Source organism: Thermobia domestica, chromosome 17 (assembly GCF_964235325.1).
Source record: "Thermobia domestica chromosome 17, izTheDome1.hap1.1, whole genome shotgun sequence".
Classification (NCBI taxonomy): Eukaryota; Metazoa; Arthropoda; class Insecta; order Zygentoma; family Lepismatidae; genus Thermobia; species Thermobia domestica.
In genome coordinates, this window is record NC_137470.1 from 103,472,663 (window position 1) to 103,498,921 (window position 26,259).

A 26,259-nucleotide genomic window follows, 5' to 3' on the forward strand; every position below is an offset into this window, starting at 1 on the left:
CTTACACGTTACTAGTTCGTTATTAGAATAATTCAGTAATGAACGTATAGTTAGTTGTCCAAGGGATCCGTGTGTGCTCCATCATATTGGATACTAATTGAATGCACCTCCAAGAGCGAACCGCAGTTATGCTCGTACCGAAGGCATTCCGTACTGCTTGTTGAAGTGCATCGTTAATTCTGTAGCGACGCTTGGCAAACTTCATTTTGATAATAGCCCTCAACGAGTCCTCGGGTGTCGTCAGGTCAGGGTTACGTCTCTCCTGTGTGAGGACCTTCATGAACCCACTCGTTGGTGACTAACCTCTTTTTCAAGCAGAAAACTAACTTGTGTCTGCCATTTCAACTCGCAGCACTCAGACCATGAACAATGGAACGATATTAACAAAAATAACAATGACAACAATATCAGATACACTAACATCAATGTCTACAGACATTAATAATAATATTAATGTTACTAATATTACTAATACATTTAATATGTTACGCTTATAAAGAACTAGTAAGGTATAGGGATGTACAGACTTCCTGGACATACTGTACAATGGTAGTAATACAGGGTGCGGCAGAAAAATCTATTTTACACCGTAAATAAATAAAAAGAACACTTGTTGCAAGAAACTGGATTTAATATATGTTGTTCTACAGCTCAAAGCATTTTAGGAAAATAACAGTGCAGGCCTTTGCACCAGTGTGCCATTTAATGCATTTTTCTTTCGTTTCGAGCGACGCTAGGAGAGAAGAAAGTATGGGGTCGTCAAAAAACGGACTTCGAGATTTCAACAGATTTACACGTTTCAGGGTCCCTACATGCCGAAAAACGGATTTTTGGTTGTCTGTTCGTCCCGGTGTAAACATGTCCACTCGCTTAGAGAACATGTCGTTCAACGTATCCAGACCAAAATTTGAAACTTAATTTTTTCATAAAATTCCTTAGTTTTTTTTTAATTTTAATTTTCTTCCTATCTCCAAAAATAAATGTAGTTTACCGAAGAATAAAAATAAAATAATATATAAATAAATAAAATAAAGTGCGGTTTTCTCAACATCAATATTTCATTAACAACCATATACTGTGATAAAAGTCACTTATCCAGATGGGATAGTTTACTCTTAGAGGTATTCTTTTTTTTTTTTTTTTTTTCGGACGATTTTCTCAAAACTGACACAAGCGATTTTGTTCATATTTCATAAATAAATGTTTCATTAATAACTTAACAAACTCGTTTGTTCTAAACAGATTTTGTCAAGACACATTCAGGACTTGTCTTAGTTGAAAATACTTTTTTTTTTTTTTTTTTTTTTTTTTTGCGTGTTAATACATCAATTTAATGAATTTACCTAAATTATACATTTTTAATAGCGAACATTCTCTTGTTCGTGGACTAGTAAATGTTGACCTTTGTGTAATTGATATGTGATTCAGTAGTGAATTATTTCACTCATTTTGTATATTCCTTTTGACAATTTTAAATTTGTTTGTTGAACTACCTGATTTCTGTTTAGCCATGGTTGTTCTGCTGTAAAAACTATAAGGTGCCATATATGGAATAGTTATTTCTAAAATCAGCCAAAATTAGTGAGTGCTGCTGTTTTGTTTTATACGCAAGAACATATAGGAGCAGTGTTTCGTGGTTCTGCCATGTACGTGTAATATGGCGATACTAATATTTTGTATCGATTTCCAGGAGCGGACATTGCCAATGTGGTGAATGAAGCGGCGCTCCATGCAGCGAGATCTAAGGAAGATGTGGTCCGAGGAGCTGACTTGGAATACGCCATTGAACGCGTGGTGGGTGGAACAGAAAAGCGTAGTAGTGCGATGTCCCCGTACGAGAAGAAGGTGGTTGCATATCACGAGTCAGGGCACGCTATAGTTGGATGGATGTTGAAGCATACCGAAGCTCTTTTAAAAGTAACAATTGTACCCCGAACGAATATGGCATTGGGATTTGCACAGTACACACCAAAAGATCAGAAGTTATATTCAGAGGATGAGGTAAACTTATTGTATTTTTTTATTTTATTTATTTATTTTATCAATAGATACCAGAAATACGTCACTCTCAAGACTTTAGACTCCAGTCACGTTCAGAAATGGGTTCCTTTAAACAAATTTTATTTTGCCAATAACTTTCAAATCAATTGTACAATTTCTGCTTACTTTCTGCAAATTTGAAGAAGATTATGTAAATTTGAGACATATAGCGGTTTACTTTCATTGGTCAGCTCATACACAAATTATTCGTATAAAGTGTATAAAAACATATACACCTTTGAACGTAGCAATACAAATATAAATCATTGCAGATGAGAAGAAAATTTCAGCTGAGAGAATTACAAACTTGTTCAAATTATTAGACTCAACTTTCACTTTCTGAATATTTTACTGTTCTTACAATATTACGTGAGAAAATACGTTCGAACTTAGTCCAAATTACTACTTTGTAACTCTGTTCTAATTTCTAGTTGGTGTGGCATATGCTTTTCAATATCAATAAAACAAATGCGTACATAACATTCAAATATAATTACTATAAAGTGTGTATATCCAAATTGGAAACAAAAAATGAAATGGAATAATTACAAGAAAATTATCTCTCATACAAAGATTAATATTTCTTATGAAATCCCTTATTCTTTATTAAATCTTTTATCCTTTGTGACATCCTATGTACGAGTTTAGCACATTTTGCCTTCAATTCAGCGTCGTGATACCACAAATTGTTGATCTCCTTGATAAATTGAAGTTTGGTTCTAATATGCTTCTTCCCTAACTTTTCTTTCATGAAGCTCCAAAAGTTTTCAATCGGGTTCATATCAGGACTAGTTCCTGGCCACGGAAAAACACTAATTTCGTTGTCCTCAAAGAATTTTGTCACAGCTTTGACCCGGTGGCATGGGGCTCCATCATGCATAAAGATGAATTGTACCTCACCAAACCAGAGTGCAGTCTGGGAAAGCAGTTCTTCTTGAAGAACTTGTAGGTATTGATCGTGCTTCATTGTCCTCTCTACTACATATAGTCTTCCAGGCCCGAAGACAGAGATCACACTCCAGACCATGAATGAAGTAGGATGCTTCACGGTTTATTAAAGAAATTCCAACTTGAATTCCTCCCAGGTCAACGTCGCACATATTGTGAACATTCATCAGACACAAAGATACATGGTTCATCACTGAAAAACACTATTCTCCAATCGTTAGCAGTCCAATATTCTAAGCCTTGTGCCCATTCGAGGCACTTCTCTGCCATGGTTGGAGTAGACTCTTTAATTTTTGTTTTCTTTCTTGGCCGTGTGCTTTTATTCCCTCGGCAAAGAATCCTTCGAACACTTTCAGGCCAAATGTCTGCGCCATACTCAGCCATTTTTATGCTTAAGTCTATCAGAAGTTGCACTTCTGTTTTCCAGAGCCAATCTTTTTAATTTTCTGATACCTCTTAGCGATAGCTTTGGATTTCGTCCACACTTCCCAACCCTATTTTGGCTCTTGTTCATTTCAACAGAGATTCTCCTCACAGATTTTTGTTCTATCTCAACTCTACTGGCAGTGTATTGCCGTGTATATCTTATTTCCACCAGAAGTATTTTGTTAACTTCCATTTTAGGCGGAGAAAGGTCTTTTACTTTTCCCATTGTGCTGCAATTACAGGACTACACAGAATAATAGATTGATGCACGAAACACGTCACGATCATTTTAAACTGGCCCATTCGAATTGTTGAACGCTTTGAATGTCGTTAACTTCTTACGACAGCAACCACAACATTTCAGACTGTAGCTTGTTGATAGGAACCACAATAGGTATCTACAGCTGAAACACCACTTTCAGAATCCCCCCTCCCCCTCATTAATACCATCTGCTGTTCAACGGTGATATTACCACTTCAGCTGTACAGTATAGAGATTAAGGATCCTACATTGGTGGTTCAACCATTACATTAAATGTTCCAGAACTGAAATTAGGACTCCTACCTCAATTTTGCATTTTTCGAGCGTAAGTCTAGAACACGTCTATATACGTGCCTTGCTCACTGTAAAGAGTCATGATGGTTTCTGACTGTCGAAACCATACCTTTTCAGAGTTGTAGTGATTTAGAGAGTGACATAAGTGCTGAAATTAAAAGACAGTGCAGTCAAATAATCATTGAGAATTTTAGGGTAGGAGAAACAGTAAATTGGTGTTCCGAGGCTTCAAACACATGACCCTGGTGCCATTTCAAGTCCTTCTCATTGTTTTATGACTTGTAATTTAGTATTCTTTTCTCACTGTACATAAAACCGATCAGTAATAATTTCTCAGAAAAATGTAAAATGATATATACTTGAGACATATGGGGCTTCCTCGTGACTAAATGGTTACTTAGCATTCACCCTCGTCTCTATTAGAGTAGCCAGCCACTCCACAAAATATCTTTATAGAAAAATCCTACTAAATTAAAATTTATATATATATTTTTTTTACGCTTAACTTTTTTGGTTGGTTAGTGCCCATTGATCATCCCAAAGTATATACCATATTTATGCAATTAGTCAATGACTTCGTTTTCCAAGCAAGCGATAGCGCAGGTAATGACATCTATTAACGTGACTGTATTATTATAATTAGCGTGACGCACAAACTGAGACGTTTGCCATCTGTTATTAGGATCACGCTGAGTAAGCCTTATAAGATCCATCCGTCCGTTGCTCCACACGATAACTTAAACGAAATCGAATTTTTAATTATTTTTTTTCAAATTGACAGCTAGAGCGATTATCTCGGCCGAGTTCGTTAGTGGAGTCAATCTGTTAACATCTTCACGGGTAACGATGGCTGTCCATATGTCATTTAAAATTGGTAACATTCCCTAGCTTCTATGTAACCCGCACAGTAAAAAATAAATGTTGGTTGCCTATAATGGAAGGATATGTAGCCTTTATCACTGCACTTATCTCGGACGAGTTCGTTAACGGAGCCAATCCTTTAATATCTTCACGTAACGGTGGCTATTCATATTCCATTCGCTCATAAATGTAAATTTTCCCTAACGCTAATATGCAAACCTCAAAACATTAAGGATCATGGGTTGCATGAACATTAGGCGAAAACATATAGATATTTTTAATCCTTGTTGTAAACGCAAGCCCGTTCATTATTAAATGTACCATTCGTGTAGTTCTCTTTACTGTCTTAGCAGAGTTTATTTTAGTGTTCAAGTTGCAATCATTCGTGCCTTTTTCATGTTAGTGTAAGAGTTGCACCCCTAATTTTCATCCTATTTAAAAAACGCTGCTAATACGCACAGATGAAAACATAGTAGTTTCCTTTCTGTGTTGAGTTCTTTGAAGATATTAATGCTTTAATTTCACTGAGTTTTTGTTTTTACATGATGAAATAATAACGAAAAATCTTGTATGACTTTCTAAAAGATATTCAGATTTTCGAGACGTATTCTCTCTTAGGATTAGGAAACGATTACTAACAATGTATTTAGAAATCTACAATTTAATAATGTATACAGATTCTCGTTTTTTACCTGTGTTGAATTTTAAATTCATTCTATTTATGTTTCATAAAACTGTTAATTGTTTGTGTGATCAGAGCTGTCAAATCTAATGAAATTATTTAAATGTAGTTGTTGACACGAACAAAAGTATTCGAAGAAAGCATCAATTACTTAATGAAAATAGTGGTGGCTCAGTGGTAGAGCGCTTGCTTCTTGTCCATGGGCTCTCTGCTTTTATCCCGTCTCTCGCAAGGTGTGCTTTATGGTGGACAAATAACATCTGTGTAGCTTTTCTCGGGGTTCTCCCATTTTCTCCCACTTTCTTCATTCTACCATTTCGTTCATGTTTGTCATCGCCGTCACCCTTAGCCTCGGAGTAGCTGCTGGACGTTAAACTAAAAGAATATATAAAAAAAGAGCTTTAGATACCCCTTTGTGGCCAGCTTATTGATGCACGTACTTTAATTATGGTCTCTGGTGTGATTTTGATGGGGATGCTTGCCTCGAATAGAAAAAGTCTCGTTTTACGTAGGTCGATGTTGAAATGGGGCGTCTCAATTATTTGTCATAACATTTCAATGCCACAGTATGTGTCATCTGCCACAATGATTCTTTTTAACAAGTAAAAATAATATAAAATAAAATCATGCACACCGAAAGCCATTTTAGTTACCACATATTTTATCTCCGTGGGAAGTCCACAAAGCATATAGTGTCAAAATTTTGCTTTGATTCAATGATATGGAAATTGTTATCTACTAAGACATTACCTGGAATACTCAATCATTGATTATGTAAAGACGTAATATAGTAGAATATATTAAGTGCAAATTTCAAAAATTACTAATACTTACAAATAAAAAAGACTTCATCGTTCACATTCATTTTGTTTAGTTTAACGTCCCACTATTATGCTCAGAGGCTAAGAGAGATGGAGATAATAATGAACGGGAATGGTGGAATGAAGAAAGTGGGAGAAAACGGAAGAACCTCTAGAAATCCCACGCGCATAGTATTTGTCTACCACAAAACCCACTTGATACGAGCTGAATTGAACCAGGGATACCATGCGCCAGAGATCCCCCCCCACACACACACACACAGTGTTTGTTCAGCACAAAACGCACTTGACACGAGCTGAATCGAACCAGGAATACCACGCACCAGAGATGAACGCTCTACCACTGAGTCATCGCGGTTTGTTCTTTCATATTCTTGTTACACTAATTCCATAACAATTCTAATGTGAATTTCGGGGACTAGATAAACATCAATAACTTAGCTTGTTTAACTGATCTGTAATAGAATTAATAATACTGGTGTAAATTCGGAAATTTTATTCTAAGTATTTAGTTCCAAAATGATATTGATTAATCACGTTAAATTTTACTTCACTACAAGGATTGCAAGTGTGCATAAATCCCCAACATGAAGAATGAATGCCTCCAATAACAAATCAAATGAGAAACTTATAATATAAATTTCGGGCATGTCTGAAAAATAAATTTAAGAAGATTATATGAAAAGCATGGGATATTTGATCCTTGTACAGTTTGTAATGACTCGTACTGAGCATTATATATATATATATATATATATATATATATGGTTGTACTGTAACTGGGCATATTGCCAATTTGTTGTTAATAATTAAGTAAATTGCCATGTTGATTTACTAAGCTGCTTGCTTTGTTAAGATTCTAAACCAGTTGAGTGTGTATGTATCTGATATGATATGGTGGATCACTTGTGGCAAAACTCATCTCGATACCTCCCATAAAGTTGTATGTTTTGGCTTATAACTGATTGAAAGTCATCTTTCGAAGGCAGAAGAGGACAACAAAAAGGTCCTGAAGGTATGTTTGGTAAAAGTAATCCATATAATCTTTACCTTACATATTTCGTGTTACCTTTCAGTCCTTACTCTTTACTGCCTCCAAACTATGACTTACGTTATGAACTGGTGAAACTTTTTAAAGGCATCGAGGTGAGTTTTCGTTGGCTACTGTTATTTTATCTTGATCTTTCGCATTTACAGTTGTTTGAGAAGATGTGTATGGCTCTCGGCGGCAGAGCTGCTGAAAGTTTAACGTTTAACAAAATTACCACTGGAGCCCAAAATGATCTGGAGAAAGTGACTAAAATGGCGTATGCCCAGATTCGTCAATTTGGCATGAATAAAGCTGTAGGATTGGTATCTTTTCCTGAAGAGGACCCGACAAAGGAAGTTGGAATGAAACCGTACAGCAAGAAGCTGGCTAACACGATAGACGAAGAAGCCCAGCGACTGGTGGCGAGAGCGTACCAAGCAACTGAAAATGTTCTCAAGAAGAATATGGATAAATTAAATTTGGTATGTATTATCAGAACTTATCGTCATTGGAGTGGTAAAAACACCGTGTCAACAAGTATTTCCCCAAAACTCTGAGACATAACTCAGCACTAATGAAGTAGAAAATATACTAGAAGATTAGGAATGTAGCTTAATCAAATACTAAAGTTGAAGCTATAGAAATGTAGGCTTGTGTAGAATACGACATGTATTAGCTTGTGACACACAGAACTTTCAGTTCTATTTATTTATTGTTTAAGAAAATTTCAGACCTGAAAAGTGTGCATTGTTATTAGGTAAGCGTATCTACGGTGACGTTGCTGTTAAATTTTGCTAATATGTTTAAACAGCCAGTTACTATCTGAAGGAAAATACTGGCACATACGGAATGAGAAATGTATTTCTGAAAACAAGTACACTTTTACTAATATAACTTTTTTCAACAAAATAATATATTCATTAAGTTTCAACCAAATTATAGATTCAACAAACAAATTTTCAAATCTTTCACCTTTCAGTTTCCGAAATGTTAGCATTAAATTATTCTGTGCTAAATCATTACAGTATTTCAGTGCGCATGTGTCGTTTTCGCAAAAGTTCTTAATATGTTTTAATTTTAGAAGTTCAATTTTGTAGGATAATATTCCGATTAGATTAACAAATGCCAGATGGATCAAATGAATAACTAAGGTTAATGTCCAAAGAAACCTTAATATTCCGTTAAGTTGGGCTTAATTGGACAATTGTCTAACAACGAAAAGAGAAAAAGACTACTTAAGTGACCAAGTAAACTATTAAAATATAAATATACTTTGGTCACCAATAATACAAGCCCATTTTTTCACATTTCTCCCTACTATAAAACTGTTAATCACGTAACAACGCGAATTTGATACAGAATTTCAAAGAAGATATTGTTTAATGTGTATCGGTCTAATTAAGTACTTTCCGTTCATTGGAGAACTGACAAATCAGGGTCAATGCACGTTGACATGGTTCAGGTGGTAGCACCTGGTAGGCAAGTCACATCAAGTAGACAAACACAATGGGAATTTCCACTATAATAAGGATTTAATATTTAAATTCAAAAATAAACGTAAAACAACTTATACAGAATGTCTCCTAAAATATTTCTTCAAATACTTGTTAATGTTTGGAGATGTCAAGGAAACAAATACCGTCCGAATTCTCTCGAAAAAAACCTCAGTTTTATTGGTCCACGTCATAGGTGTCCCTGCAGTCGACGGCCTGCCTTTGCCCAGCATAGTAAGTTTAGAAGAATTTCTGAAAACTGATCCATCGTAATACCGAAAGAAGAAAATGCGATGAGTATTAAAGCAGGTGTATTGGATTTCTTACCCACGCCAATAACCTCTCATAACGAGAGGGAATAAACTGAACTGGAATACAGAGAGGTAAGCCCTCTTCTGGTCTAGTGACTAGCGCATGTGCTTTTGTTGGATGTGATCCCAGGTTCAATTCCCAATTAAAGAGCACAAACATTTAATTTCATCATTATTTGCTTTCAGTAATCATCCGTCTGTTTTAGTCTAAAGGGCGTAACCATGAGACGTTAAACTAATTTCATTCTATATTTGCGAAGTGAACTAGCTGTGTATGTGTAGAATTTGTTCAACCTCAAATACATATTACTTATTATTTGATTGTCGATCGTATTTATTTCGAATCTGTGTAGGTGGTCGCAGCGGCGGCTTAGTGGACACTGATCTCTGGTTCCGTTCCCGGTGATAAAGCAGATACTAGCAGATTTCACATTCTTCGCTCGAAGAGAATACATTTTATTTTGGATATAAAGGGCAGTGGGGCTGAATTTATATTTAAACGGGATCGGAACTGTCACTGTTCAATTCAGCAAAACGAAAACTGTGGATTCGGTCATTTTCGATCATTTTAAATATCTTCCCCTCCCTTAACTTGCACCGTCAGTGAAACGATAAATACCTTCCCAGCCCCGAACGTAGTTACTTTCATTTTTATATATATTGTTTTTCACATATATATACGAGGTGTGGCAATTAAATAACGAGACTGCCCACCTCCTCTCGCGCAGGATCGTGGGGGAAGGGGGGAGGTAGCTAATGATGTGTTGTTGATCTTGAACCTTCATGAGCAGCCACTGTTTGTTTCATGATTCTGAAAGCTTTTCTTTTCTTTGTACGCTTGCACAAAGAGGACAGTGTTCTGTAGTCGTGCCGGAATTATAGTGAACAGTAAAGTTGAGCAGCGCATTAACATCAAATTTCAGGTGAAATTAAACAAAACACCGACGGAATGTTGTTCAATGTTAAAAGAGGCGTATGGTGATAATGCTCTGTCACGTGCGCGAGTTTACGAATGGCACAAACGATTTTCAGAAGGTAGGTAGGAGGTTGAAGATGATGAACGACCCGGCCGCCCTTTGAGTTCAAGAACGGACGAAAATGTTCAAAAAATTAATGAACTTGTCTGGAAAGACAGACGTCTGAGCATTCGGATGATCGTAGACATGACGAACATTAACAAAGAGACAGTAAGACAAAATTTTGCATAACAATTTAAACATGACAAAAGTTTGCGCAAAAATTGTCCCGAGAAACCTCTCTCAGGAACAAAAAGACATTCGAAAGACCATTTGCTGTGACGTCATGGAACGACTCAAAGCAGAACCAGACTTGCTAATACGTGTCATCACATGTGATGAAACATGGATTTTCCAGTATGACCCCGAGACTAAGCGTCAATTCATGCACTGGGAGACTCCCACATCGCCAAGAATGAAAAAAGCACGAATGAGCAAGTCGAAAGTGAAGGCAATGCTCATTGTTTTTTTTCGATATCAGGGGTATCATCATAACTGAATGGGTGCCTCAGGGTCAAACGGTGAATCAGACCTACTACAAAGAAGTCCTAATCAAGCTGAGGGAAAGAATAAGGAAGAAGAGACCGGATTTGTGAAAGAACGATGCATTGTTCCTCCACCAAGACAATGCGCCTGCCCATAATGCCCTTTCTGTGAAGCAGATTTTTAGCAGCCAAGCACATTCCTGTGCTCGACCATTATCTGTATTCCCCAGACCTGGCTCCCTGTGACTTTTATCTATTCCCAAAAGTGAAAAGTGCATTGAAGGGAACACATTTTCAGTCTGTGGAAGAGGTGAAACGAAAAACGGCAGAGTTGTTGAACAGGGTGACATCTGATGACCTGCAGTATTGCTATGAACAATGGAACGTAGCAGCGGTGTATAGATAGGAGAGGGGAGTATATTGAAGGGGATAACAGTCAATTGTAGCTTTCTTTGCAATACATCACATTTATGACACGTCTCGTTATTTAATTGCCACACCTCGTATATATATAATATCCCGTCTCCCCCTCCGCTATGTTTTACCGTCAAATTGAAAAGACAGAAACCACCCCAGACCCGAACCTCACTTACGTGGAAAATTTGGTCGAGATCGGTCTAGTGGTTCAAGAGTTATGAATTCATAAACATAGTCACTTTCAGTTTTTTATTAGATTGCGAAAATCATGTATATGTAATCATAATTAATAAGAGCACACATAAACTATGTAAACTGACTTGTGAATTCGTAAAGAAACACTGTCTCCTCCCCCATAACCTCTTATCTGATGCTGCGGCTGTTGAAGATATCACAAGCCACCTATGGATCCCCAAATTTATCACATATGGTGTATTCTGGTGGCGACGTCATGAATCACACTCGTTGTTCTTGAATTATTCCGAGTGACATTCACATGATGATTCGCTTTCGGTTAATTCACCAATCTTACTCAGTAAATAGTATAGAAATCTTTAAAAAGCAAAAGCACCAAACGAATTCGCCTTGTTTGTCGCTAAGACACTTTATAAAAATCGCTGAAAACGTCCTTAGTCGCTTTTGTAGAAAATTAATCGCCATCCGATGCTCCAACTCCGCAAGATTTAGCGATTTTTTGCTAAAATTTTTAACACTTGTTACAGACCTCTCAGTATTGTTTTTTTTTTTTTTTTTAATATTTGTCTCACAAATTATTACAATGCAGTGAATTCTATCGCGCTTTGGAAGTGTAATGTTTTTCCTTCGATATGCGAGAACGACTTTCTGTTCTCGAAGATAATGATGATGATGAATATTCAGAGTTAAGAAAGTTTTAACATTGGAATGATCCTGCCCACATATCATTCGATTATTAATGATCAAATATTGGTAAATGTGAATGTTAAAAAAATATTATAGATCAGGGGTCTTACAAATCTGGAAATCAGGGAAGTCCTAAAAAAAAGTCAGGGAAAACCAAATGATATAATGAAGTCAGGAAGAATGGTATTAAACTGGAAAACAAGGAAAATTGAATATTTTGCATAGGAAATTATTATTTTTCGTTTTGCTTACTTGTTAAGCCGATAATTCAAACACGAGAACGTAATAAAACAAATGAAGCAAGCCTGAAACACTCAATATAAGTAATTGTGTTGCTTAGTAATATCATTTAATGTTTCTTTTACATTTTATTATTTTGGGACGCATGTTTTTTACATTGAACAAATTGGTAATTAAACAGTAAGTAGAAAAACATAGTTGCTATTGTTAGTAGCTTTCATGTAGTGTTACTTTAGATATTACCGTTATTTAAGATCACATATCTTTGGTTTTTACATTTTAATATTTTGTACAATATAAGTTTTGTACTTTTGACTTTTCAAAAAGATGAATTGGAAAGATGGTAGTTAGGGAATTGGCAGTTGTAATATCTCCTCCCCCAAATCTTTATTATGTAAATACTTGCATATTGACAACACTATATCGGTGTCGTGCCTATCGAGCTGGGATGTAGTTTGTTATTGACACGCTATAGGCTGCTTCTGTCTATTATCCAGAATAGACAGGAATGCGATAATGATCATATCTCCACCAACCTACGATGTAGGATTTACGCTTGACATGCGAAAGGTAACAAATTAATTAAGAGTTAAGCAGTTAACCTTTAAGTAGACATTTATTGTCATTAAAGCTGTAGAGCTAGGTGTTTTATGTGTTGGTGATTTAGTTAAGTTAGATTGCTAGATCACATTAGTCAAACTGTTGGCGATTCAATCAGTCGAGAGTAATCAGAGATGTACTACCACATACCTTTGATGTCTACTGGAGTCGAACTCCTGGACTCGGAGGTCGTGATCGATGACGACCCACAGTGGATGGGTTTCCACTGAAACTTGGTGTTGGTCTTCTACAGACTGGTTTCCTAGAACTGATCCTTCTATGGACTAATCTCCATCAACAGATCCTCAGGAACTGATCACCAAGAACTGATCCCTATTCAGTTCGACATAACCTTTTTATGTCATTTTGCTTCATCATGATTTTGTCGTTTCATCCTTACCAAATTTCGTAGTTGATACATCTCTGTGCTGAAACCGTAGTTTCTGCATTTTCTCTCAGTGGCCAAATCTCCAGACAGTTTACGTCTGCGATTTTCACAATTTTACCTAACTTTTAGAATGTGTTGTTGTGAACATAAATTATACAAAGGTTTACATTTTCGTCTTGCTTCAATATTTGTTTATACTGTTATGACACGTGCAGACTCGTGTCTGGATCGTTACTTAATTAAAAACAACAATCATAAGCACAATGTAATAATATGTGATAATATGTCTGTCTGCAAGATTACTAATTTCTGATTTCAAGCCAATTCTTAAACAACAATTTAATTTTCATCTTTAGCCAAATTGATGAAATAAATGAATTTTAATATAAACTTTTATCTCTGAATTTGGCGTACCGTGACAATATGGAAAAATAAAACGTTCTTGTAATATCCTATTTTTATTGAATTTGAGGAAAAATTGAAATCTCTTGCTAAAGTAGTTATTTGTACTTTTCTCTATTTAGTAGATTTTTGTAGGAGCCGGTTTAATCTTCTTTGAAATTGACTAAAACAGTACTTTGAAAACTTTGTAAAAATCCTAATGTTGCAGCTGCTCATTGAGGGAAAGGAAAAAAATCCATTTATGTGTATTAAGTTAAAGATGTCATAGAATTCATGCAGTAGCTTAGATAGCCATTATTTGGTTAGCTTACATGTTTGCTTATCCATTGTTATTAACGAAGTCTTTATTTAGCTTTTATAGGCATTCTTCATTAGTGGAACTTTATCTTATTATATGCCACAGGTCAGGGAAAATGATTAATCTGGCACCTGAAAGTCAGGGAAAAACATTCTTTTTTTATTGTAAGACCTCTCGATATACGAGGTGTGTTCAAAAAGCATCGAACATTTGGTTGGCAAATATACATTTATTGATTTGGAAATCCTAAACAGTAATTTCCTTCAAAGTGTCTCCTTGGTAATGCACACACTTCTCCCAGCGCTCCCGCCATTGTTGGAGACACTTCTAGAACACAGTTTTCGAAGTAGTGAGCAACCGTGCCGTCGCATTCTGCATGATGTCTTCTCTTGATCAAATCGGCTCCCTTTTAGTGGCATATTCAACTTGGGAAATAACCAAAAGTCACATGGAGCCATGTCGGGTGAGTAGGGAGCCTGACGACACACAGGAATGTTGTGTTCAGCGATGAAAGCCTGAACCAAATTTCGCGGACTTTCTTCTCATGCCCAAGTTCTCCTTCAAAATTGAATGTACCACTCTGATTGAATGGTTTCTGCTCGGGTATCGCCAAGCTTTTGTCAAAATTTGATGCAATATCGCTGCACAAGATTTTCTCTCATTTTACAAAAAAATCTGAAATCCGACGACCGCTCATTACAAGTCTTCACTCGTTGGCCGACTGCCAGCGATTAACGCTTCTCCGAGCAGAAAACAATTCACGACTGCGCATGAGTGTCCCATCTACATCTACACTGAAAAACGTCTCCTGCGCTTCACTAGTTTACACGGATAAAAATAAGGTTCGATACTTTTTGTAAACACCTTGTATATATAGAAACATTATAAAGTTTCTGATTTCTGGTTAAAATAATTCGGAAATTATACCGTAAATAATTGTTAGTTTGAAATTACAAAATATCTTGAGAAATAAGCATCAGACGGAAAAAAAAAAAGTGTTCGAAATAAAAAGTTAATATGTTGTAGAGGGAAGTCCATCAGTGCTTAAATTTCCCGTCTATTTCCGTCTTTAGGAGGAAATTAAATTGGAACCCCGATTTTTATAGCAGGCTTGTATTTTACGGTAAAAAGTACGCAAATTTTACTTGAAACATTTTTTTAAATTTCTGATAGATGGCGTTGTAATCAGTGAAAACTTACTTTATTAAGGTTTCTACAAGTAGAACTAGGCCTACCACGTTTCATTCCAGAATATATCTGCGATAAACTCTGCCACTGTTTCTGTCTCAAGCGTTTTGTTGATTTATGATAGATGATATTACAATTACGGAGAAGTAAGTAAGCTTCATTTCCTTCATGGGACCTCCATGTTTCATTAAATTGTGCTTCACGGTTGATTAAAATTTGATATGACGAAGCTATTTTCCTGTACGTTCTCTCAGCATAGAGGTGTTTCTTCTCAGGAACTCCTCTTGCCACTCACATTCAATTAGAGTAATATTTCAGAATGATTACCTTCAGCTTCAGTATGTTTATTGTTTATTGATACTTCTCATTGGTTTGTACTTAATTTACAAGTATGTCGCAATTTAGGTGCACTCAGTGGTCTTTTCACGACTGGTTGGCATTTTTCAGAAAAAAATAACTACAGAAAAAGAAACCTGGCTACGTAAATATTTTTCGTTTTAAATAGCTTGCAAAGAATAAAGTTCAGTGGTTCTGTCAAAACTTAATCAAAGCCTGCAACTTTACAAATGAGAACAGGTTATTGTTCCTTTCGTAGCATAAATTTGTGCATTTAGTGTTTTGAACTCAAATATAAGTAAATCAAACAAGTCTCAACATAGATTATTAACATTTATCAAATACTTAGGTTTAGACAAGATTTCAGTTTTACTATAATTGAGATCACCTGTTTAAATTTGCTACATAGTAAAGCTTTTGTTATAGTGTTTTTGTATTTAGAACTTGTTTCTTATCGTTGAAAGCAAAAGTAAATCTTTCTTCACTTTACCAGGTTTTCCAAGAAAATAAGACAAGAAAAACAAGTATCATTGCAACTACAAATGTATGTTGCAGGGGTCCCGGGTTCGATTTAGGGTGGAGGAACATTGTAAATTGAATGAGTATTTTATTTTGAATTTCATTTTAAACTGTAGGTTCATGTTTCATGTAACTTGGTGCTGAAAGGGACACTAAACACTAATCCAATCAAATTCAAAGAGCCTTATTGAACCTAGTTTTCACTGATTACGGTGATATCTATCAGGAATCGAGAAAAAAATTCGAATGACATTAAGTATTTTTTCTCATAAAATTTGAATTTACAGTAAAAAATGAGACTTCCCATGTATTTTTTTAAAAATTGACCCATCCCGAATTGGTGAAGTTACGGGACTAGTTTTTGCATAGTTACATTTTCCCTCCAAAGATATTAACTCTTTATTTCATACATTTTTTTTTCCGTCTGATGCCTATTTCTCGAATCTAGGACAAAATCTCCCCGAATGAAATCTCCCGAAAAGACACAGGATGGGACACAATCCCCCGTAAAAAAAAAAAAAAAAATGCGCCTAGGACAAAATCTCCCCGGACAAATTTCCCCCGGAAAAGTAACTTTCAATGAATTAATTAATTAATTATTCATTGATGAATGAATTAATAATAATAATAATAATAATAATAATAATAATAATAATAATAATGTAGTATTCATGTAATGCAAGTTGATATTTGCACAGTAAGTACCATTACGTCTCCTCTATCATTCCAGAAAAATATTTTCCTTATTACCTATACTTTTTGGCCTTCGAAAAATTCGTAAAATATACTGGCCTAGCTCCACAGTAAGTCAAATGAATACTTAAGCGTGCTTTTCAAGTTGCTTTAATATGAACTGTAATCATACAGTTACACAAAATGATCAAACAATTAAAGATATACAATACAGTAAATAAAGCTGAAAATATACATCTAATTAAAAACCAAAGGTACACTAATGAAATAATATAAAAATCAACATACGTATTATACTCAGTATACTACAACCAGTCACTACGTTAATTATAATATTGTCGTCCATTAAGTTTAATTTTGCCCAACTGAGGGTTCTTAACGATTTCTTGAAATTTGGCTGACACATCTAAGAAAGTCTTCTAGAGACACTTCTCGTCCTTGGTAACTATCACACATTCTTTTCAAACACCTCTGGTACCTACGTTGATTGATATAAATGAAAAGCACTCTTGTATTTCCGTTGCACCTTCAAATACTTCTTTCACAGTTATCGTAGCTGGTATCCAAGAATCTATTACCACTATCACTTTCTTCGGTGCAAGATTTTTTTTTTTCTTTTTTTTTTTTAAGAAACAATTATTGTATAATTCTTGAAACAGATTGAAACAGATCGACTTAAGTATGTATCGTGATTCTTCCATTCAAGCAAGGCCACCAACTTCCACGTGTATAGTATAAAGTTGACGGAAACTGCAAGTAACTTGAAATGCCCCTTCCATATACCATCTCTTGTTCCTGCAATAGCTGAAGATATATATCTTGCGCAAAAATGAGTATTCTGTTTACAACTTCTGGCCCATTATCTTAAGTGAGAAATCCTTCTTCATCTTTCATCCCATTCGTGGTCCACTTTGGGTCAATCACTAATTCGTGTAAGGAATCAGGTGCATGTGGGTGTTGACAGAAAGTTGTCGCCTAAGTGACCGTTTCATTCTTCTCTTTAGGCAGCAGTGCCATAGCTTCATCCCTCTTACACTTTCTCAAAATATTGCACCAGCGGCTTCATGAGACGAAGCGGCACGTTTCTTCATACTGTACTGTTTCTTGGAGACCTTAGGTCAAAAGAAATTCTTTACTTGTAGTGAAGCAAACAGAAATTACAAATTGTCTTCAATGAAATTGCCATATTCAACCAAATGATTATGCCAAATGGTAAACGAAAAAAAAAAACTATACATGAGTAGTACTTTTCTGCTGTGACAAGTATGGAGGTATATCTTTTTACTCGACTGAATTTTGGCAATCTTAACAAATGAATACCCAAATTACTCAACCAGAAGTGAATTATAAAATTAATTATTTCCCATAAAATTACAGTTATGTGTAATGTGTAAATACTGTTCCAAGAATAGGCACTAATGTAGAAAGGATGCTTTTTCCCAGAGATTAGTTGTCTACAAATAAATAACATATTCGTAAATACTTTTCTATAAATGGACTTACCTCAATCTTCGTACCATCAAGCAGATGGTTTGCCCACTGAATTTTACACCGCACTGTTCGATGTTATTGCTCCGAAACAATTTTCCATTTTCTTCCTGATACAAGTCCAGCGAATATTATTGTGTGCGAGATTTTTGTAGTGTATATAATGCATTGAACAGAAGGGCTCGAAGAAGTGACAGCGTCTTCATTAAAAGTCACTTTTCCGGGGGGAATTTGTCCGGGCAGATTTTTTCCTAGGCTCATTTTTTCGCGGGGGGATTTCGTCCGGGGAGAATTTGTCCGAATACCCTATTTCTCAAGATACTTTGAAGTCTCAAGTTTTAAAATTCACACTGTATAATCCAGTAATGTTAGAAAAATATACGCAAATTTAGTACATTATTTCAATTTATGATCTGCTGTTTTTCTGCAAAGAGTCTTTTTCTTTAGACATGCGTACCTTTAAAAACTAGAGGATAGACTTTTATATTTGGCGCCAAAATTCGTAATATATGTTTGGATAGAAGTGTATCCAAAGTCCAGAAAAATTACCGTGGCTTGGATGACGACATAAATATGCACTAAGATTCCACGCATTTGTTAATCCTTTCGTTACAAATAATAGGTTGGTGCGAATTAAACTTTGCTTTGATTTGGTGGGAAACTCACCTCAGCAACACAATACAGGGATGAACTAGTCATCCGTCTAACAATACGAACTCAGTACACGTGTAGCAGGTTGGGATACCCAGTCAGGAGGCAATGCATGTTGAACACCGTCGTACGAAAGTGTATCATGGAGAACGCCTAATTGCAATTGATCTTTCTTTGCAAATTCAGAACTGGGGCATGCTGTACAGCAGATCATAAAGTAACATGAACAATGTATTTGGGCCGTGAATGACAAATGAACGCATCATTCGCCGTTGGTTTGTCAAATTTCCTCCGATGACATAGCATTGCAAAATAATCCCTATGGGTAACGACCAACATTATGTTTGAGTTACTCAGGAACACTGGAAGCAAACCCTCGGAAAATAGTTTTGCCATTTCAGACGAGTTAGGCATACATTGTACAGTCAGTGACAAAAGTTCTTTCCGTTTTGTAAAATTTATTTCGTGAATAATGGTGGTATGGCTGGAACATGCAGAAAAGTACATTATTTTTAATTTACTGAAAACTGTACTCAAATTGTCCTTCCATTCTGAAGTTATTTACGGAACTAATTTCATCAAACGGAAAGAACTTTTGTCGCAGACTGTACAATTGTCATTCGGCGGCTTCATGCAATAGGTAAGGTGAAAATTTAGACTCACAGAAGCAAAATGATTTGACACCGGCTAACAAGAATCACTGTGTATATGTGTGAAGTCCTCTGAGTGTAAGAAATAAGAGGGAATGTTTCCTGCGTCGGATTGCTAATTGAGATGAAAAATGGATTTACTTCGAGAATCGTAAACAGTCAGGGTAATGGTTGGATCGTAATGTTTCCTACAAATCGTGAAATATATGAAGTACAAATGCTAGAATAATAGGAAAAGTCATTTCTAAATACTAATAATGATACATCCAACTTGTCATGATTTTATAGTGTATACAATTGTACAATATTTATTTTTTGAAAATTTTACGCTAGTATTATAACAGTAGTAGTTTTGAGAAATAGGCCTTAGGACTGTTTCCTAAACCATCTTTCCACCCATAGATGTTGCTGATATGGTGGTTCATGGTGGGAGTGATCCATCATGTCTTAGGTGAGGTGAAATCATCAACGCAGATCGTTGAACTCCATAAAATGTACGACAGACTTGTCCGCAAACATCCAGCAATGTTCAACAGACTGGTGTCTTCACGTTGCACTACAGCACTGTCGCGCAAATGGCTGTTGCAAGCTCTCTGAGACTTCCGGTATGAAACCCTTTCTCACCCACCATATTCCCCCAATATGTCTCGCACTGACTATCACCACTTCCGGCATCTCGATCGCTCCTTGGGAGGAGAGTTAAGAATGAGAAATTGATAAACATTTTTGAAAGAAGTGAGCCAAGGTTTTCATTTAATGGTGCTGTGCTAACTGAAACAAGACCCTTAATGAAACTCAGTTAGAATGACCGGCCTCGGGATTTGAGTTTGCGACATATCGATTTTGAAGGAAAAATTCGAATTGTACCTTTAAACTCGATCACTATGTATTTCTGCTACGATAACCCAACCATAGCTTAATTATTATCATACCGTTATGTTAGGAGGAGCATCAGTTATGAATATACTTGTTATGCTGCATTCATATGGAACTAACTATATTCTAAATTACATATGTAGCATTGATTTGAGTGAACCTCTATTTCGAATCTTCTGTTTTGCACATTAACTTCACAGCCGTGTATCACAGGTATTCCTGTCAAGTATAACATTTGACGACAGTTGGGTTGCGGTCTGAGAGATACTGAAGATTGTATGTGTAATTGTATTTCTTAGAATGGATTAAAAAAAAAAAATCGCAATAGAAATTGCAAGATGTAAACAAAGGGCTGGAAGATAGTATTGTGGTTCTGTGTGAAAGATACACACATAGGGGGACAATCCAGTGACATAAATTTGAAAGGACAATAAGTTGTAAATGTTCTATTGTTCTTTCTAGCTTATTGATATGTTCATGTGCAAAAAGTCATAAGTAGCTATATTTTGAAAAGTGCTTGCTACGGCCTGTGTACATCCTTGTGTGCTCATATTGTCATTCAATGAAAGCGTAGTGCTCGTTGTTGCCAATCAATCAGCGATAATTGAAGGGGTAATTTGGATAAGGGCGTATCGACCTATTTCCGGTAAAATGACATATACATATTTTCTGCAAGTTTGAACAGGTTCGTATGTGTCTAGGTGGTGGTAAGGTAATATGTCTGCCCCGTAGCAAACGCCTGTCTCCAAAAATAGTGTGTGAATACGATGGTTAATTGGATAAGGGCGTTTGTTTTTCTGCTCTCCTCCAAAATTGAAGAATTGCTAGTTACGCCCTTATCCAAATTTACCCCTCAATTGATCATACGAAGCCTTTGAGACTCTGTAGTCGTCTCTCGCCTAATTCCAAAGTGGTCTTAAACTTTTGACCGATACTATACAAATGACTTTCGCTATTATTTTACTGCTCCTTTTTAATAATAGTTTGTATTGTTTGTATGAGTTTTACGATCCAAGACTATGCCCTTTACGCCAAAGAAGACCATGAGAAAGAAAGTTAACGTGAAGAATAGTTAGAGTAAAATAAACAATACCGATGCCCTGATCGAGATTCGAACCCGTGACAGACAAGTCCTTGGGTTACTTTTCGAATGCCTCAGATCAGTCGATCATATCAGTCCGTACGTAATATTTTACAATTCGTAAAGAACATTTGTAGAATTTGAAGTTTTGTGAAACAGACTCAGGAAGGGTCATAGTAGCAAAACCAATGACACTAAAGTACACCATACATTTCATCATGCATGTCTGTATTAGGAATACAAAAAGGGTGTCCCACTCGAAGATAACACCAGAAATTTTTGTGTAAAAAATGTACGTGGAGAGGAAATGATACAAAATTTGTACATGCTAAAAAGTGAAATTACAAGAGATGCTGGAAATGTCCTCTTCCAGCTTGTAAACACACATGAACACGACATTGCAAGTTTGTGAATGCGGTTGCCAGAACCTCGTGTCAGTGCTTGGATTTCACGAAGGTTCCAGAAGAAACATTTTCTGACATCTCTTAATAGAAACACTAATTCAATACTTTTTCACAATAAACTCGCGTTCTTTAACAATAGCGATACATCTTCTACGACGTAAAAACAAGCAAGCACCTCATGTCACTTATCGCACGTCTCTTAAAAGGACGAAGGCACCAACAACAATGACTCACGGAATTAACTTGTTGTCACCTCATATCTTTCCTATGAAATACATTATATTCAAAATTTGATCGCAACCAGTCAAATATTCACGCAATGACGTGATTATTTTCGGGGCTACCTTCGAGTGGGACACCCATTAGTAGACATTCCAGCAAAATGAATTTAATACGGAATTAAGATGAAATGGTCTACATTATTAATTTTCTTCCTTTTCTGTTATATTGCAGCTAGCTGAAACCCTTCTAGCTAAGGAAACTTTAAATTACGAAGAAGTGGAAGCTCTGTTAGGTCCTCCACCTTTTGGAAAGAAGCGCCTTATTGGTCCTGTGGAATTTGAAGTTTCAATGGGAAAGGCCGCTGGAGAAGAACCGGCCTCCGAAACAACTGCGACTCAGAAACAAGCAGAAACTACTAACACAGGAAAAGAGCAGATAGCAGCATAATTCCATGTTAAGACAAGGATTAAATAAAGTTGAAAGTATCATAACCATGTACAGTGAACAGAAAACGTTTGTATTTACCTTGCATGCTCTTTTATGAGTAAGTTCGAAACAACTGCAGTTCAGATTTCAGCAGGAGTGGCTCAAGAAGGAAATCTCATTGATAATAATTAATGTTTTACCGCTTCAAACTACGAAAAGAAAATTTATCTAATGTTCTGATTTCTGTATATAACTGTTAAAACTTACGTAGGATTTCTTCCCTCAGTTTGAAGCGACAAAACATTAATTTCTATTGATGTAACTTCTTTCATGGGCTACTTCTGGATAAGTGATTTAGTGATCTAGGCATTTTTTACATCATGTTTACGTCAAAGAAAGGTTCACTTATATTTATCCTTAAATTTCAAACTTAGTAATAAAACGAATATCTAGAGATAGTATGCGCTTTCGCTATCGACTGTACAACTTTCAAGGAAGGACACTTTTCTTTTGAAAGCTACGTTCTTATCCGTAAGTAAAGTTGTTTGATACATGGAGTGCATAATATCTTCAGAATAATAAACAAACATTTATTTGCAACTTTCAGTTCTACATACGGGGAAGAACACAGGATTTTTGAAAAGATTGTACCTATATTTGCTATTTATTCATTACAACAATTGTGATGGTTTATGTATATATTAAGTCAGTAATATATATGTATATATTTTCCCTAACGCTTGTTTTAATTTGTCTTCAGTAGTAAGTTATAAATATAGGCATAGTCAAAAGTTCACGTCCGTGAACTTATTTAATTTAAATGTGTGGCTAATAAAATGAAGAAAAGGTATAAGATGAATATTATCACAGAATTCATATAGTTTACAACTTGTAATACTTAAGTATGTAACACACTAGGCGACTATAATCAAATTCGACATCTGACTGACTTTCCTGATAAATTATGCGTTCTTGGAGTTCCTTTAAATGATGTCCCATAAAGAATCGAACAAGCAGAAATCTTCCACAAAAAATAATCCATTGGTGTAAGGTTAGGAACTTTTGTGTTGGGGCTATTGTCAAAATATCACATTCCGTGAACTACTTGATGATACAAGTGTGGGAAATTTTTCAGTCTCTTCCTTTTATGGCGTAAACAATAAACTAAACCAATCAGTAGTTTTATAGCGAAGCAGAATGAGATGGAACCCAAAGCATTTTACGTCAGCTTACACTTTTCTTTTGTGGAATCCATGGAAATATACAGTTTACACGAATTCACACAGCACTGCAAGTCTAATTACATAGTTGTGAATGCGTAACATTACTCTTATTTTAAATACAGAAGATTGTTTACTTTACATCCAATAATTTGTGATGTGGTGCTGCCACCTTGCGTTTCATGCTGGAACTATGTGTCTGCTGGTGAGTGCACTGCTGTATTTGACCTTGTAGGTGCGTGATTGTTGGTGATGAGTGTTACCAAATGGCGACGAAAAGCAACTGGTGTTGGGAGGGTTATGTTATTGCCCTTTTCCATGTTTTCGTGCATACGTATTGTGAAAATGTGTCGGGAGAATGGGGTTAACAGTCGGGGAGACTACTGCGAAAGCTATTGTGGCTCGTTACACACAACAGGAACTCCTTGCGAAACATTCACCCATGAAAACCATCGAGAGAAGGACTGCAAGTAGAGTAACACCCATGGTGTTAAGCGGGATCCGTCGATTGGCGTGTAAAGAGAATTCCCTAAGTCAACGTGATATGGGTCAAGAATTTCACCTCGCACCGTCAACTGTGAACAAAAATTCTAAAGTGACCCCGGTTGAAGTGTGTGCGGAAGGCCCATGTATACCACCATCTACCGCGTTATATTGCCGAAGGGAAGACGAACTGCTTGAAACTGTATGAACAAATACTTGACGGGTTCCAAATAGAAGAAAGTCGTCATAATGTATGAATCTTTTGTCCATCTCACTGTTGGTGGTCACACTTGGGCGATCACATGCTGTGATATGGACGGCAAAGGGTGCATCGGAATTGTTCGTCTGCGCAGGGAAAGTTTTCTTCTTTTCTTTGCGGTCGTTACGGGATTCGGATATGAGGATAAGTTGATGATACGCAAGGTGGACAAAAGCGTGAAGGTGAATGCCAGATACTTCCAAGACTCCATTCGGACACCTATCTACCGGAGAGTCATCCCATAACTGTATGGAATGGACGCGGACCAGGTGATGAGCCATATGAACAAGACTTCGAGTCATACCACCAGAACATTACTACATTTTATCAGAAAATAGCAGAGAACTCAGGAATTTGCGTCATTCAGTTTGGAGGCATTTCTATGAAGAGCCCATATACCAGCCCAATGGATTTTATGCGCATTTGGACTGTTGAAACGACGTCTTCAACATAGCCGTCTGCGCACCCTGGATGATCTATGGGATTCTTCTGGGAAGGAGTGGGACAGAATTCCCATGCTCGTACTGTGCCAGAGGTAGTTGCAGTAAAAACGGAGATCCCTTGCGATAGTCCATAATGCTAGGGTTCCAATAGAACATGATGGGCTGTGGCAGCGCGGTATATCTAAGGGCGAATACCTGTCAAAATGGTCGGATATAAAGCAAACAACCTTCTGTACTACACTCGTTTCGTCAAGGCATTTGGCCAATGTTTCAAACCTAGAGGTAATGACTTAGCCGAATTGCCGAGGCAGATTTATTGTTTTCTTATTCTCAAACAATAATTATGTCTTCCCTGACAATTGTAGATTACTCAAACCGTATACCAGATGTATTTTCTTGTGGTTATTTTGAACTCAGATATGAAGCAGTGGTATAACCAGGTACTGGGCAGTAAGAGAGTGAGTGAGTGAGTGAGAGAGAGAGCTTCTTTTACGAATCCGACGTTACCCAAATTGGAACCTAGCCTGAAAACGGCTACAAGAGTGCAGCCAATATATGTTTCATTTACTGTACTTGCATACTGCGAACATTGACAAATGTTGGAAACCAATTTGTTAATACAAAATGCACCCCCACCCGTTACACGTTCGGAACGCAAATTTACTACAATGACGGACTAATCAAATTATTTTAAACTATATGGTTAATATTGTTTACCGCCAACTGTCCAATAACTTTTCTACAAAGAAAACATGGACAAATAAAATGACGTGAAAGTATTGTTTGCCTCTGCTCATTTTATGTCATGTTCACTTTATTGGTGAGATCACTGGACGGAAGGCCAGTAATAGCTCACTCAGATACGTTGGTAAGATGTCTGAAATGCCTGGTAGTTGAACTCGGCTTGCACACTATCATTGTTGAATAGGACACTTCTGAATCCTGCATTGTTATTTTTCTGCATGGAACTGACAGATTTCTACATTACGTTGCAGCTATTTTCAAGAATGATGTCTTTTTTCTTAGGAAAAAATTCAAACAAAACTACTGTGGATTCGAACCCGAGTCCGCCGAACAGGAGTCACGTGGTTTAACCACTACACTATACACATGTTATGTTGAGTTGCGATAAGCTTCGTTGCTATATTATGAACTTACGAAGCTTTTTCATCGTGATTTGTATATTGTGATTGATAACAATTTTGTTTCTTTACTACTCTTTCCTTTTTTTCTCTCGTAGCAGAATTCAGTGTGTTTTAACAGAACGCGTGTATAGTATGATAAAACAGCTAACATAAAATTGCTAACAAGGTGATTGTATTACATGTGATGAATGTAAGTGCCCAATAAACAAAATGATCCCTCCCTGTTTGTTACGCGTAATAGGTAATTCTGTGATTGGAAATAATTGCTGGAAATAATTG

At 36.3% G+C, this 26,259-nt stretch overlaps 1 protein-coding gene across 2 annotated transcripts in view; it reads left to right on the forward strand.

Moving 5' to 3' along the window:
* Spg7 (SPG7 matrix AAA peptidase subunit, paraplegin) overlaps positions 1–23,167 on the forward strand; it is a 109,957-nt gene extending 86,790 nt beyond the window's left edge. For both annotated transcript variants that reach the window (XM_081743745.1, XM_081743744.1), the window contains exons 9-11: positions 1,691–2,001; positions 7,532–7,846; positions 22,236–23,167. In XM_081743745.1, the coding sequence (XP_081599871.1) occupies positions 1,691–2,001; positions 7,532–7,846; positions 22,236–22,451 (842 nt within the window). In that variant the 3' untranslated portion in view covers positions 22,452–23,167. The remainder of the gene's footprint in view (positions 1–1,690; positions 2,002–7,531; positions 7,847–22,235) is intronic.
* Positions 23,168–26,259: the final 3,092 nt, after the last annotated feature.